The sequence below is a fragment of the Budorcas taxicolor genome, chromosome 18 (assembly GCF_023091745.1).
Source record: "Budorcas taxicolor isolate Tak-1 chromosome 18, Takin1.1, whole genome shotgun sequence".
Taxonomy (NCBI): Eukaryota; Metazoa; Chordata; class Mammalia; order Artiodactyla; family Bovidae; genus Budorcas; species Budorcas taxicolor.
The window spans coordinates 47,213,602-47,229,616 of record NC_068927.1 but is presented as its reverse complement, the minus strand read 5'-3'; the positions used below and the strand labels follow the sequence as shown (position 1 = coordinate 47,229,616).

At 55.1% G+C, this 16,015-nt stretch overlaps 1 protein-coding gene across 1 annotated transcript; it reads right to left on the bottom strand.

Moving 5' to 3' along the window:
* Positions 1 to 941: 941 nt before the first annotated feature.
* Positions 942 to 14,427, bottom strand: MAG (myelin associated glycoprotein). The gene is made up of 9 exons (XM_052656393.1): positions 14,379 to 14,427; positions 13,854 to 14,222; positions 11,941 to 12,237; positions 11,565 to 11,822; positions 9,822 to 10,082; positions 3,340 to 3,627; positions 2,919 to 3,015; positions 2,074 to 2,173; positions 942 to 1,106 (listed from the first exon to the last, which is right to left on the bottom strand). Exons 1-9 carry the CDS (start codon positions 14,422 to 14,424, stop codon positions 942 to 944), a joined length of 1,881 nt encoding a protein of 626 aa, XP_052512353.1. The 5' UTR covers positions 14,425 to 14,427.
* Between the last annotated feature and the right edge of the window lie 1,588 nt (positions 14,428 to 16,015).

The window sequence follows — 16,015 nt, the reverse complement described above, 5'->3', positions numbered from 1 at the left end:
CTTTCACTTCCGGGGCTAGAATTTGATCCCTGGTGGGGGAAACTAAGATCTCACAAACAACATGGCGCAACCAAAATAAAGTCTTCATTTAAAAAGAAAGATTGAAGCTGCAGAATGCAGCATAAATGTGAGGCATGGCAGTCAAGCTGACGCAGGCTCAGGAACCACTGAGACCTGGGGTCCCCCTGGGACCCACAGGGGGGATAGTCAGTGAGTGAAGCCAACCAGGTGGGGGACACCAGGGAATGGTGGGCACTCTGGCAAATCGGGAGCCAGGCTCCTTCCGAAGAAGAAGCCGCCATCTCGGTCAGTGAGACATGGTGGTATGGAAGTGGGAGCCCAGAGCTGTTGGTCACTCTGACTGTAGCACAAGCAGGAATGAGGGTTGTTAGGTGAAATCACCCAGTAGTCAAACATGACCTCCCATGGATCAAACCCAGCCCACAGCTGCCAGATCAGAGCAGGAACAACTTAAGAATGGCTGGCCTGGGTGCCGGGCTAGAATCCCAGAGGACCCAGGGGGAGGGCAAGGGGGTGAGTGGCAGGCTTCCCAAGGATGTGTCAGAAATCATCAGGAATTAGGCGGGTATTTGGTTTCAGGGCATTTATTTCACATCCCTCCGTACAGGTCCTGGGGCCAGGTGTGGGGGCAGGAGACCAGGCAAGGGGTAGCAATAAATAATGTGGACAGACGGAGCTCCCCTCCAGACAGATGAAGTTAAAGGAGGTTAGAGGGAAGCCACAAGGTGGAGGTGGGTGCTGGCGGGGCGGGGCAGCTGGGAAGGAGAGGGAGGCCAGGCCCCCACAGTTCTCCGTCACCTGCCCCGGCCCTTCCCCGCCCCAGCCCCCACGACTTTGGGGAGGAAGGGAGCCCACAGCCAGTGGGGGCCAGTGAGGGTCTTGGAGGGGGTGGGTGACTGCACAGAGTGCCCCCGGCTCCCTCACTTGACGCGGATTTCAGCATACTCGGCTAGCTCCTCCGTCAGGGTATAGCTGTCCTTGGTGGGTCGTTTTCCCAGGTCCGAGTGAGAATAGCTCAGGTCCAGCTCCGGGGGTTCTCCCCGAAGACCCAGGAGCCTCCTCTCTGATCCCAGGTGCCTCTCACTCTATGGAGGGAGCCAACCCATTAGGCGGTCCTGTCCCACCTTTCCCAGCTGCAGATGCTGGGGTTGCTGGCACATCCGTGGCTCCAGAGCATGTGAGCCTCCTTCCTCAAGGGCCACCCACCTAGCCGACCCCACGGTCCTGGGTCGCCCTTGGGAGCCCTGCCCGCACCAGTGCCCCCTACACAAAACAACCTCCTTGCTGCTAAGCCTGAAAGCTGCCCACAAATTCATTGTCTCCAAGAAACCTTCATCAACCTGGGAATTTGAGGGGCACCCAATTCAACCCATAACGCCTTTCTAGATGGAAGCTACCTGGTCCGGAACCCACTTTTCCCAGTTGTTGTAAGTGCCTGGCTCAGCAAACTCGGGTCTGGAGTGGTCCCTCCTCAATCTGGGACATCCTCCGGGTGCAACTTCAGCTTCCCCATCATGCCTGCCGTCCTTGACCTCCCTCCTTCACATACACACACACAGGACAGTGGCCACGGACAGACAGATGGGAGCAGTAGTGGGACAGAATAGACAAGGCCAGGGGGTGCTGGGCAAGGCCACACTGAACTGGGGACCAACCTGGACGCCTGACGGGGATGCACACACATGCACGCCAACCCCAAGGCCCAACACGGGCCCAGAGGTGGGCACACCGAGGCCCCCGGAACCTACCTCCTGGGGTGCTCATTCCAGGGTAGAGACCTCTCTGGACTATTGGAGAAGGAAATGCAGTCATAGACCCAGGCGGGGAGGGTCAGGGCTTCTCGTGGGCCCCGAACTCTACAGCCCCGCTCACAGCCTCAGCTGAGCGCCCTGTCCCAGCCCAGGGCCGAGTCCGTCTCAGCAGATCCTTTCCTCCCTGTCTTTGGGGCCAGCTCCCCCTCCACCCAGGGCCTCCCAGGCCCCTCCCAGACCCTCTGTGTCCCCGGCACCCAGGATCTCCAGCCAGCTCGGCGCCATGGGGCTTTGGCCTCACCTCATATTTCTCTGGCGCCCCGGAGATGCGGAAGTCGCTGCTGAACACGACGGGGGGATTGTCCCCCCCCGAGAAGCTGGGGCTTTCCGTCACATTCTTTCTGCAGGGAAGGACATATCAGCCCCAGTGCGGCTTTTGGGTTCCCTACTCCTCTCTCTGTCTGCAATCCCCTCTACCCTAGGAGTTTGGCCCAAGGGACTCCGGAGCTGCTCCCACCCATCTCTACGACGGGGTGGGCGGCCGCTTCGGTGAGCAGCCTCTTCCTGTCCATCCTAGCCCATCCCTCTCCTGCTAAGACGAGCCACACCTGGGCCCCAGTCTCTGCCACCTTCAGGACCCCTGCCTGGCTCCTCTGGGTTCTCTGGGGCCATCTGTACCCCCTGGCTGCCAGGATGCGGAATGGGGAGATTAATTCCTTGTGTGGAGTGCTGATGTGTGTGTGACTCAAGGAAGAGAAATAGCAGCAGGCGGGTGTGACTTGCGACTGGGGAGCGTTTATTGATACCACAGATTATGTGTAGTTGTTGGAACCCACTGTGACTGATGCTATGGCCGCAAGCCAGGGTACTGGCTCTCCGCATCACCAGGGAGGGGCAGGAGGAGACAGCAGAGAACGTGGGGCACCCGTGATGACTGGCGGGAAGGGTCCCGTCCAGGCACCGACACCTGTGACCCGACCACGGCGGCTCCTGTTAGCCGCTGAATTCTCACAGTGGAACCTGCCCTCTCTTACCCACACTCAGCCTCCAGCTGGTCTGCCCTGCCCCGCCGTTGGAGGCTTCCTGCACCCACCCCCTGCCCTCCCACCCCACCCCACTCCAGCTCAGTGCCCATAGGCCACTCACTTTCTGCGCGTCTGGGTGATGTAGCACACGATGGCGATTAGGATGGCAAAGGCCACCACGGCTCCCACAGGCCCGATCTTGGCCCACATGAGGCGGTCTGAGGAAAGAGAAGACCCAGGCGCCCTCAGGGCTGCTGGTGGGAGGAGGACACCAGGGTTCTTAGGAGACGGGCTGGGGCAGGGGTGGGAGTGAACGTATTTACACAGCAGGCGCACCCTTGCCCTGACTGGTTAGTTGAGCTGTTGGAGGGGCCCGTGAAGTGTCAGCAAGCTTGGGGCAGCCTCTCCTAACTTGACCATTCGATCAACAGCATAGCGGGACCATCGCTCAGCGGCCGATAATCAGCCGCGGTGAGGGAAGCTTAGATCCAACAGGGGTCCCAGCTGTCCCCTGACTCCCAGCCCCCGGCCACATCACTCACGGGCTCCCTGGAAGGGCAGCTCCAGGCTCTTGGTGCCGTAGAGGTTGTGGGAGGTGCAGATGACCCGGGGTGGGGCCTGGGCCTGCCCCCGCAGCGTCAGGATGCTGGTGAGCAGGAGGCCGCTGCGCTCTGAGTACACGAACTCGCGCTCCGTCTCGTTCACTGTCACGTTGCGCAAGGGCAGCTCGAAGGCCACGGAGGGCTCTGGGTTGGCTTTCACCACGCAGAGGCACTGCACCGTGTCGCGGGCTGCCGCACAGTGGGACTCCAGTAGGATCACAGGAGCAACTGCGGAGGCGAGACCAAGACCCGGTAGGCTGGAGATGCAGCCTTGGGGGCTTCTGGGCTGAGATGAGCTGCCTGTGCCCCCTGCACTCTCTCTTGCATGTGTTCGCTCAGTCCTTTCAGCCGTGTCCGACTCTTTGCGACCCCGTGGACTGAAGCCCACCAGGCTCCTCTGTCCATGGGATTCTCCAGGCAAGAATCCTGGAGTGGGTAGCCGTGCCCTTCTCCAGCGGATATTCCCGACCCAGGGACTGAACTTAGGTCTCCTGCCAGCTGATTCTTTACCACTGAGCCACCGGGGACGCCCCACACTCTCTCTAATGCCCTCTCCAATGCTGCTCACCTTGTAAAATATAAATCAGATCATAGAGACTTCCCTGGTGGTCCAGTGGCTAAGCCCCTGCACTCACAATGCAGGGGGCCAGGTTCAATCCCTGGTTAGGGAGCTAGATCCCACGTGCTGCAAACGAAAACATCTCACATGCTGCAGTGAAGATCTCAAGCATTGCAACCAAGACCTAGCCCAGCTAAATAAATAAATATATATTTTAAAGACACGAGGGGCATCCCTGGTGGCTCAGTGGTAAAGAATCCACCTGCCAACACAGGAAACACGGGTTCGATCCCTCACCCGGGAAGATCCCACATGCCATAGAGCAACTAAGCCTGTGCTCCACAACTACTGTGCGCTCTAGAGCCTAGGACCTGCAACAAGAGAAGCCACTGCCATGAGAAGCCCAGGCACCACAACTAGAGAAAAGCCCGTGCAGCAACTGAAGCCCAGCACAACCAAAGATAAATACAATTTAAACAAAAAAACCTGAAATAAAATCTTTAAAAGTGATCATTATAATATAAATCAATCAACCAGATCACGGCGCTCCCTGCTTAAACTCATGCCCTCCAACTGCTCCCCGCATCCCCTAGAATAAAGCCCCAATACTTTGCCTTGGTCTGCAAGGCCCTGCAGGACTTGGCCACACTCAGCTCCTCTGCTTTCACTCTGGCTCACTGTCTTCTGGCCACACCAGCCTCCTTGCTGTTTCTCATACTCGAGGAACCTTTTCCCACACCCGGAGGGCTTCCGTTTCTCCCTCGGCCTTGAGCACTTCCCTGACAGCTGCAGCACCCTCACTCCAGGCAGCTTCTGTGCAGACCACGCTCTTTCTCTGACCACACCATGTAAGTGGCACCTCGCTGCACTAACCATTCACTCGCGTTTGCTCCTCAGCACTTACGTCTACCCGGGTTACATACTGATGTGACTGCTCTCTTATTTCCATCCCGACAAGCACTTGCTCTGTCTCCACTCTGTCCCCACTGTTAGAATATCCTTTTCTTTTTTCTCTTTTTGCCACACTGAGAAGCATGCGGGATCTTAATCCCCTGACCAGGTATCAAACCCCTGCCCCTTGCAGTGGAAGCTCAGAGTCTTAACCACTGGAAGGTTTCCGAAACATCCCTTTCACCTGGCAGGAGCTCTGGGAAGACTCATGGGATGAGCGACTGAGTTCAGCCAGCTCCGCCTCCTGACCATCCTGCAGATGCCCCCACTCACTCCCCAGAGACCCTGCGTCCTGACCCTCCCTCCCTCCCTCATAGGACACACCAGACACCACCCTCCACGCAAGATAATTTTGTTGAGCTTTGTTGCCATTTGAATTACAAAAGTGATACTGGCATGGTTTTTCCCCTTTCATTTCCCAATATGAGATTATAATAGAACATTGAATGTTGCTTTTTAATCTATGTTCTCTTTCCTTCTGAGAGTTTGGCACTCGCCTCTGCTCACTCTAGACTGACCTTCAATTTCCATACAAACAGAATATGCAGGTAACAGTGATGGGGCAGGGAGCCATGAGACTTGGGTATTTGCAACAGGGATCATTCCATTTGGAATGGGTACATATCTCTAAGTCTAGTAAATTAAAAGTTAAATAGTCCAAATTCTGTTTAGGTAGACATGTATATGCTTGCTATGTTGTTGTTTAGTTATTAAGTCATGTCCAAATCTTTTGGGACCCCATGGACCATAGCCTGCCTGCCTGTCTCCTCCCTCCATGGGATTTCCCAGGCAAGAATATTGTAGTGGGTTGCCGCTTCCTTCTCCAGGGGATCTTTCCAACCCAGGGATTGAACCTAGGTCTCCTGCATTAGCAGGTGGATTCTTTACCACTTAGCCACCAGGGAAGCCTGATGCTTACTATAGTATTAACAAATTAACACACCACAGAGTAAATTAGTAATGACCAACCTGAACTGACAGTAATTATTTTAAAAAGTAAAAACCTTTTCATGCTAGACTGTATCGCTAGTACAGCTGTGACAGGGCTGCGGGAATGCTGACACCCTGCTGTGTGCTCAGCATCTTTGCAGAGCTGCCAGCAGCCCCGAGACCTGTGAAACCCTGCCTGACACCAGACAAACCCCAGGTCCCACAAAAGATGGGAGGTCTGGGGTGTGAGACAGCTTTGGCTTGAATTCCAGCTCTGCCATCTACTGGCTGGTGGCCCGAACCAGGCCACTCAGCTTCCTGGACCTGCAAGATGGACTTCTCATCTGTGCAAACAGGGATAATGGGTGCTTGACTGGCCAGGGGCTACGGAGAATACACTCTGAAGTGGGAGTACGAGTGTGTTGAAAGGAAAGCTTAACATCCCACCTAGGGATTTAGGATTAGGTAAAGCGACTGAGCACGCACGTATGCACATAGAACTATTCCAGCAGAGGGCGCACGTGAGCAACGCCTTGGCAGCGGGAAGGCCGCGGACATCCAGCCAGGAGTTCAGGGAGATGAGTGGGAAATTAAGAGGGTCTCTAAGACTTACAGGGCACGTGGGCTCCTTAGTGTAAGATACTGTCACACTCATTTTTCAGAGAAGAGAATCAGAGCTCAGCAAAGGCGAAGTCACTCGTCTGGGATCACACAGCAAGACGTGTGTGATCCAACAGAGCTTGGATTTAGACCCAAGTCCATTCAGCCCTGTCGGGTGCTGGACGCCAGTAACACTTCCACTTCTTCATATCAAACTGGAGTGACGAGCGATCCCTACCCCCAGTCACATTGTTGTGAGAACGAAACAGGTCAATATGTCCAAAGGGCTCAGACCTGCCATCACAAGATCTCAGTGAGGGTGAATGCCCTGCAGGTCCCCTGCTAGGACCCCCTCCTCAGGAGCACCCACCATTGTCAGCGAGCATGGAAGCGTCAGTACTAGGAGACACAGACTTCGGGGACAGAGACGGGACTGAGGGATGGCTCTGCCCAGCAACCTGGGGCTGGACTCCCAGAGCGCAAGCACTGTGACCCAGACCTCGGAGCCCAGCGACGGGCTCAGCAGGGGTGGGGGTAGGGTCATGGCTGCTTGTCCCCTCTGGCACATTGAAGGCCTTGAGTCCTTGGGTACCAGGGACTTCAGGGGAAACTGAAACAGCCAGAGGCTTACGAACTGGACAGACAGGGTCCAGAAGAATCTTGACACTGGCCAGCCTCCCAGCTGCATGGCCTTGGGGAATTCTGTCCTTCACTTTCTCCTCAGTGAAGGGAGATGATGACAATATGCAGCTGCTTCAAGAGGTGACCAGGGACGGGGGGGGGGGGGGGGGGGACTCAGTGTTTAATGGGGACAGAGCTTCAGTTTAGGAAGGTGAAAAGTTGGGGAGACGGGTGATGGTGAGAGCTGCCCGAGAGTATGGATGTACTTAGTGCCACCGAGCTGTACAGTTAAATATGGTTAAGGTAGTGTGTTTCATATTATGTGACTTTTACAACAATAAAAAAACACATTTAAAAAAAAAAAGAAAGAAGCCACCACAATCATGTGTGCTGGGATGCAGTGCTGGTGCGGGGTAGCCCCTCAGCATTGTTGGCTGCTACCGCTCTTATCGTGCTTCCCTGGTTGCTCAGGTGGTAGAGAATCTGCCTGCAGTGCAGGAGACCAGGGTCCAAACCCTGCTGGGAAGATCCCCTGCAGAAGGAAATGGCAGCCCACTCCAGTATTCTTGTCTGGAGAATTCTATGGACAGATGAGCCTGATGGGCTACAGTCCATGGGACAGGATGGTCTGTGACTGAAAATGTACATGAGGTGGAGTTGTGTGCACGTTCAGGGGCTTCCATCAGGTTCTCAGGGGGTTCTCTGACTCTTACACCTAAGACGCTCTGATTAGGGAAGTAGATATAATGGGGAAGACCAAGAGGAAGAAGGAGGGGCATGTATGAAGAAGGCAGCGTATACACAAACCATACACATGATCACAATTGATGCTGGGAGGGAGCAAAGTGGGAGGAAAGATGTCTCCAAGATGAAAGGTCAGCAGAGCAGTGATGGCCATCACCTTGCCCTGGAATAATCTGTCTCCACTTTGCTGACAAAGCCATAGTCAAAGCTATGGTTTATCCAGTAGTCACGTATAGATGTGAGAGTTGGACCATAAAGAAGGCTGAGCACCAAAGAACTGATGCTTTGGAAATGTGGTGCTGGAGAAGACTCTTGAGAGTCCCTTGGACTGCAAGGAGATCAAATCGGTCAATGCTAAAGGAAATCAATCCTGAATATTCACTGGAAGGACTGATGCTGAAGCTAAAGCTCCAATACTTTGACCACCTGATGTGAAGAGCTGACTCATTGGAAAAGACCCTGATGCTGGGAAAGATTGAGGGCAGGAGAAGCAGGAGACGACAGAGGATGAGCTGGTTGGATGGCATCACTGACTCAATGGACTTCAGCTTGAGCAAACTCCAGGAGTTAGTGAAGGACAGGGAAGCCTGAAGTGCTGCAGTCCATGGGGTTGCAGAGTCAGACTCGACTTTAGCAACTGAGCAACAACTGACTGTGGCCACTTGCAGACTATTGAGTATGGACTGTGCTCAATACCTTCTGACAAACTTGTGTGGTGGGGACCACAGTAGGTGGAATAAGTAAGTCTGGAGGTGGTGACTTTGCAGACAAGTGCCAGAGGCCAGGCTGGGGTTGGGGAGGAAGCAGAGAGAGTGGAAATATGGAGGTGACATTCCAGAAGGAGGTGCTGGAGGAGGGGAAGTGGAAACCATGACTTCAGAGCTATGACCTGAATGATGGCTGGGGTGGGAGCAGGGGGTGCTGTCCAGAGAAGGGAGGTCAGGAAGGGGACTGGTTGGCAGCGGAACAATGAGCTCCATTCCCAAGACAGTTAGCTTTTTATCTGCATCTGTCTCATCTCTCTGGCTGTGCTATATCTGTTAACATGCTTGGTGTCCTCTCGATCCTATCCCCCACCTCCCACTGAGCCACACAGCTCGTGCACATAACAAAGGCTTGATCAATGTATTCTGATGTCATAACTCAGGATGAGGTCAGATTTGGGCATTACAGAAGAGTGCAACCAGACTTCTGCATCTGAGTCTCAGTTCTGCCTGGGTGACCCGGGGTGAGTGACATAACCGCTAAGGGCCTCAGTTTCGTTCTCTGGAAACTGGGGACAGTAAGAGAATCTTCCTCACTGCGATGTCAAAGAGGTGAAAGAGTAGGCTCCTGTCAAGAGCTTCCAACAGTGCCTGATTCCTGGCGATGCTCCGCAGGGTTAGAGGTTGCAGTTTCTGTTTTAGTTAATGCACGTGTGCTTCCCCGGTGGCTCTGACAGGAATCTGCCTGCAGTGTGGCAGACCCAAGTTTGATCCCTGGGTCAGGAAAATCCCCTGGAGAAGGGAATGGAAACCCACTCTGGTATTCTTGCCCGGGAAATCCCACGGACAGAGGAGCCTGGTGGGCTACAGTCCATGGGGTCGCAAAGAGTTGGACACGACTGAGGGACTAACACTTCTACACTTCAGAGAAGAAGTGGCCACAGGATTCAGAAATATCCTTGGTCAAAAGCCCATCCCAGGGTGTGGGAATATATTCTCAGGTGGGACTTTTTTATGGCCAACTTGCACGGCATGTGAAATCTTGGTTCCCCAACCAGGGATCAAACCCATGCCCCTCATTGGAAGTGTGGAGTCTTAACCACTGATTGCCAGGGAAGTCCCTTAGGTGGGCCTTTTCTTGCTGTGGATTTAGCTTCCCCACCCCCATCTGCTGGAGCAAAGCTGACCCTTGGTTGGGATGCTGAGTGTCCCCCATTGAGCTCCACTGCAGGGGTAGGTGGGCAGGAATCAAGCCCACCTGCTCTCATCAGAGGAAGAGGGTCAAAGCGGTGTGGGGGTGGGGGGGTACTTACACTCCACAGACAGGTTGAAGGCGGTGGCCCTCTGGCCATACTGGTTCTCGGCCACACACCAGTACTCTCCGTCGTCCTCGGGTGTGACGGCCGGCAGCTCCAGCTGCAGCTCACTCTCATAGATAACCGTGGCCAGAATCTGCTTCTCCTTGAAGATGGTGAGAATAGGATCCGGGTTGCTCTGTGTGGAGCACAAGATGGAGACTGTCTCGCCCTCCACGGCCACCACTGTCCCGTTCACTGTTGGCTTCCAGGGTGCATCTAGGGGGCAGGACAGGGGGCCAGTGGTCAGAAGCCAAGGGGGCCTCTTCTGCCAGCCAGCTCTCACCCCTAAATGTGACCCTCAACACCCCAATTGGAACACACCACCTCAGGACAGCCCGGGTAACCCCAGGCCTGGCTGTCTCGTTTACAGAGATTCTGCAGACACGGTGCTTGTGTCTGAGTCCCAGCTCTACCCCTTCCTAGCTGTGTGTGGACCCATGTCTTAACCCTTCAGGGCCCAATTTTTTTAAATCTGGAAACTAGACTTAAAAATATTCCCAACTTCATAGGGGTCACTGAGAATAGACTATGACTTGCACTGCTTTGGCCTGAACAAGGCAGATGAACATCTCTGTCCATGTGGACAGATGCTGTTTAAGGAAATCAAGTATATAGTTGGCAAGATGGGGAGGAGCACTTTGGAGAAAAATAAAGGTGGGATGGGAAGTCAGGGTAGTTAGGGCTTTAACTAGGATGCTGAGGGAAGGCTCCCGTGAGACTAGAAGGGAGCCGGAAGGAGGCAGCCAGCCATGGGGATGTCTAGGGAAAGACCATTTGTGTAGGGCACTCAGAAACTGCTGAGTAAATCAAACGCTGCCTGGCGCTGTCATTTTTATTATCCCCAGTCCTGGGCACTTTGCCTCAATAAATATTTGTGAGTGAATGAATGAATGAATGAATGACCTCTCCTTGGCTCCTAGCCAAGAATCCTGTTTGACCCGCCGCCTCCTCCTGAAGCCCACAGGGGCTGGATCAGGCTTGGGTTCCCCTCAGCCCTCCCATTGGAACTGTAATAGGGCTCATTTTAAAATGCAGATTTCAGGGCTTCCCTGCTGGTTAAGAATCCACCTCGCAATACAAAGGACATGGGTTTGATCCCTGATTGTGGAATTAAGATCCCACCTGTGTGTGTTCAGTCGTGTCCGACTCTTTGTGACCCCATGGACTGTAGCCTACCAGGCTCCTCTGTCTGTGGGATTCTCCCAGAAGGAACTGGAGTGGGTTGTCATTTCCTTCTCCAGGGAATCTTCCCAACTTAGGGATCAAACCTACGTCTCCTGCCTTGACAGGCAGATTTCTTATGACTGAGCCATCTGGGAAGCCCCTAAGATTTTAGGCCCACATGATGCAGCCAAATAAACAGATATTAAAAAAAATAATAATAAAATGCACATTCCTGGGGCCAAGCCCAGCTCCACACCCCAGGAAACTGAATTTAACAGGCTTTCCTGGGTGCCCAGGGACCACCTCTGATTCTCTCTTCCTATCTCCATCTCCTCCTAGCCAGGAGACAGGTGCCCAGCAGGTGTTCAAGAATGAAAGAACTCTTTAACCTGAAACTTCCTCTCCATCTTCATCTCAACTGCAGGCATGGACCTGACCGCCATCACTACCCTCAACCCCGGCCCCCCAGCTCTGCCCTGGGCGAGGCTGGTTCCCCAGCGCCCGGTGTGTGGGGCGCACAGGGCGGCGACTCACACATGACGCTGAGCTCCACGGTGCGGTTGTCTTGGCCGTAGGTGTTTTCAGCCAGGCAGAGGTAGACGCCGTCTTCTGCAGGGGTCACTTCTTCCACCTCCAGGGACAGACTCTCGGCCACGGCCTCCCGGAGCACCGTGCCATCTCGCATCCAGGTCAGCAACGGTGGCGGGTTGCTGTCGGCCCCGCAGAACAGGCTGACGTGGGAGCCCTCGATGGCCTCGACCGTGGAGTTTATCTCCACGATCACCGGGGGGTCTGCGGCGCGGTGGGAGGACACAGGACTTCAGGGGGCGCTCGCGCAGGCCCCGCCCCCGGCCATGGCCCCGCCCCCTCCCTGGACCTGGCCCCGCCCCTGGCCCGCACCCAGGCTCACACTTGATGTCCAGGCTGGCGTAGCCCTCGAACTGCAGGGTAGTGTTGGGGAACGAGGCCTGGCAGCCCAGCCGGTGGCCGTTGGTCTCCCTGGTGGGCACAAAGTGCAGCAACGACACCTGCACCCAGGTACCCTCCTCCTCGCGCAGCCGCCCCAGCACAGTCGGCTCTCCGAGCCCCTCGTGGCCCAGCCAGCTCAACTCTGGGTGCAGCTCCGGGCAGTTGTCAGGCACCATGCAGCTGACCTCCACTTCTGTGCCAGCCATCACTTCCGGGGGGACCACGATGTTGGGGGTGTCTACGTGAGCCCGGGAGATGGAGGGTGAGGAAGCAGCGTCCCCCACCAGCCATCCCTCACCCGAGGCCGCTGTCGGACTCCATTCCTGGCGCCTGGTTCCCTCCCCGCCCTTGGATGCAGAGTTCCGCACAACCCGCTCTTCTCCTGGGTACCGTTCACCCAGAAGCCCTCCGCAGATCCAACGAGGGATATAATAATAATGGAAACAACAATATTGTGTTCTGAGTACTTCACCGGTGTTTGACTTGCCAGTCCTTCCAGCCATGCTGAAACTAGAGGGTGGGTAATGTTATTTTGCTCATTTTATGGATGAGGAAGCTGGGGCCACAGCTAGTACCAGATAAAACTGAGCTTCAAACCCTGTTGCTCTTGCTTCATCATCTGTGCCCTATGTGTGCATGCTCAGTCACTTTCAACTCTTTGCAAGTCCATGGACTAGGTAGCCGACTAGGCTTCCCTGCCCATGAAATTTTCCAGGCAACAATACAGGAGTGGGTTGCCATCTCCTCCCCCAGGAGATCTTCCCAACCCAGGGATGGAACCTGAATCTCTTGCATCTTCCTTCATTGACAAGCAGATTCTTTACCAACTTTGCAACCTGGGAAGCTCCGTGCCCCAGACAATATATTATATTCCTCAAGAAACTTTTCTTCTTCCCATGTTTGCTTTGCTTTACCTTCCACGTGTGTGTGCGTGTGTGTGGTGTGTCCTGGAGCTGTGTCTGTCTGTCTGTGCCAGTTTGGAGTTGGGGGCAGGGTCTCTTTCTGCATCAGGGCTATAATCTGGCTCCTCACACGGTCTCAGAGCTGATAGGGAACCTGAATCTAAGGATTCCATGCCTCTCAGGGCCTCTCAGAAATGAGGGGCCAAAACTGCCCAAACTGGCCCAGAGCTGCATTTTATTTGGCGTGAACTTAAGACATTAAAAAAATATATATCTGAAGTAGCAGCCTATGCTGAAAATACACAGCTCTGGTTCCCCTGGAAAATTCAGGGAATTTCCTGGCCATTCAGTGGTTAGGACTCCAAGCCTCCACTGCAGAGGATACGGGTTCGATCCCTGGTCAGGGAACTAGGATCCGCCATGCTTCTTGGCATGGCCCAAAACAAAACAAAACAACAAAAACTCAGACTGCCTGAGATCTATGGCCCTACCTTCTCATGCTACCCCACTTAGCTTGAGCCAGGCTCCATGTGCCAGGCACTATTTTGCGCACTTGACAACTATTCCCTTATTGAACTTTAAGTGCTGTTCGTATCCCCATTTTACAGAAGAGGATAACAAAGCCCAGAGAATTTCAGCAAACTGCCTACAGTAGCCCAGCTAATAGAGGGATGCAGAGGCCTTACCGAAACCCCTGAGCCCCACTGCCTTTCTCCCGTGTGTCTCTGGAGAGTAACAGCACTGCTTTCCTCTGGGGAGGACAACACAACTTGGGGCCCTGCTTTGCCCCTTTCTGTCATCTGCCTGGTCATGTGGGCCGGAGGGTTGGCACCCCTCCCTCCAGCCAAACCAGCAAGTCCTTGGTTCTGGCGACCAGACCTCCCCAGAAGGGCACTGGGAGGGCTTCCTCTTTCCCACGCTCCCCGCCCCCGGCACAGCCCCCGAGACTCACTGATGATGTCCAGGACGCTATGCTCGGAGAAGGTGTACTGGTTGTAGCCCCCCAGGTCCCCTCGAAAGTAGTATTTGCCGCCCAGCTCGGGGCTTAGGTTGCTGAGCAGGAGGGTGCAGTTGCGCAGGCCCAGGTCTCCCAGGAGGCGGCTGCGTCCTTGGAAGCTCTCGTGTACCACCTGCGTGCGTGACTTGAAGACCACCGGAGGGTAGTTTTTCGGATAGGGGCTATTGAAGTACCAGACGCCATGCACGACGGCCGGCCGCAGCTCATCGGGAAAGCTGAAGCGGCAGGGGATGGAGACGCACGTGCCCTCAAAGGCCGAGATGGACGATGGCATCCAGGCGCCCCACTGACCCCCACGAGAGGCTGTGGGTGAGCAGGACCGCTGAGGCTGAGAGACACATCCTGCCCGGGTGCCCCCAACCCCCACTCCCATCACCTCCCATCACCTGAGGTTTCCAGGGACCCCAGCCTGCTCAGGGGCCAGGACCCACAGACCCCCAGATCCCCAGGCATTATTACCTGAAATCATAATCCAAAACAGAGACAGTGCCGTGAGGAATATCATTTTGTACAGCAAGTGAGCAGAGCTGGAGAGGGGAGAGGAGAGTGTTCAAGGCCCAAGGAAGTGAAAAGTAAGACTTCTGGTAAGATTTTGGGAAGCAGCCCATTCAGATGTTAGCTGCTGCTGCTGTTAGTATTTATGATCACAGACACATCTATGGCATCAACCATGTACCTCCCGTGGTACTCTACTATACAGATTCATCTGAGGTAGGTGCAATTATTATCCTGTTTTTGTAGCTGAGCTCCAGCAAGACTGAGTAACTTGCCCAAGGTCACACAGCCAGCAAGCAGCAGAGCCAGGATTCAGGCCCTGTCTGCCTGTCCAGGGTTGCAGACTTCACCACCAAACTGTCCTGACTCTCCATGGGTTTGTTGTTATTCAGTTGCTCAGTCACTTCCAGCTCTTTGCGACCCCGTGGACTGCAGCACGCTAGGCTTCCCTGTCCTTCACTGTTTCCCAGCGTTTGCTCAGATTCACGTCTATTGAGCCGGTGAAGATATCTACATGGTTAGTGACATGCTAATAATTATCTTCATCACCATCATGCCCTTGGGGATCTCCAGAAAGTAAGGATAGAGCCAAGTTTGGATGAGCAGGAGGAAGCAGGAAAAGCCAGGAGGAAGGGAAGTTGGAACCCTCCCCCCTCACCTCCGTCTCCCTGAGTTGGGAATGCCTTCTGGTCCCACTTGCAGCTGTCAGCCGGCCAACCTGGAGCAAGAATCAGACAGGTGCAAGGAAGCGGGGGCCCGAACATCCCCCACCCCCACTCGCAGGATCCGCCACGACTCGTGGCAGTTGTCAGGCTGCCCACGCAGTCTCTGTTGCCCATGGCCTCTGGATGTTTGAGACCCTCCCACACAGCCTCAAAGCTACTCTGCGGTCGCCTCCCATGGCAAGCCGTGATGGAGAGCTCCAGGAAAGCAAAGGGGAGCAGCAGCACTTTGGGGTGGGGGAGGCGAGGGGTGTGAATGGGGCAAGGGAGCACTTGTCCCACGGCTGAGGCCTGGGGGTGGCAGGCAGGGACCCAGCCCCATCAATGACTGGGTTTCACAGCATCAGCATTCCCAACATGCCGCGGGAATTCCTGCCGCCCTCTCCCGCCCCACAGACAGCCCCTGGTGTCCTCACCCTCTGGAGGCCAGAGCCCGGTTACAAAAGAGGCCTGTTCCCTCAGGGTGAGGGTGCCTCGTCCTGGGGGGCTTCTGAGGTACGTGGGGTCAAGAGAAGAGCTGGGAACGCCTGGCCGGGCTCCGAGTGGAGCCAGGAAGGACCAGGGACTGGGGTTAGTGAGTCCCTGGCACCCGGCTCCTCTGTGGGTTGCCTCGGGTTGGAGCCAGGGTTTCCAAGTGGCTGCTTTTTTGGCCTCTGACACTGTCTTCCCACGGACAGATGCACGTAGTCAGACACACGCAAATGCTGGTATGAAATGTTACCGATCTGGACGAAACCAGAAGGAGCCGGCTCACCCCAACAGCACTGCCCAGGACCCTGCACACCCTAACAGGCACTGGGACCCACGCGCAGCAGATACTCACACACACCTCATGCTCCTGCCCACCACACCCCTGGACAGCTACAGGCATGGCCATCA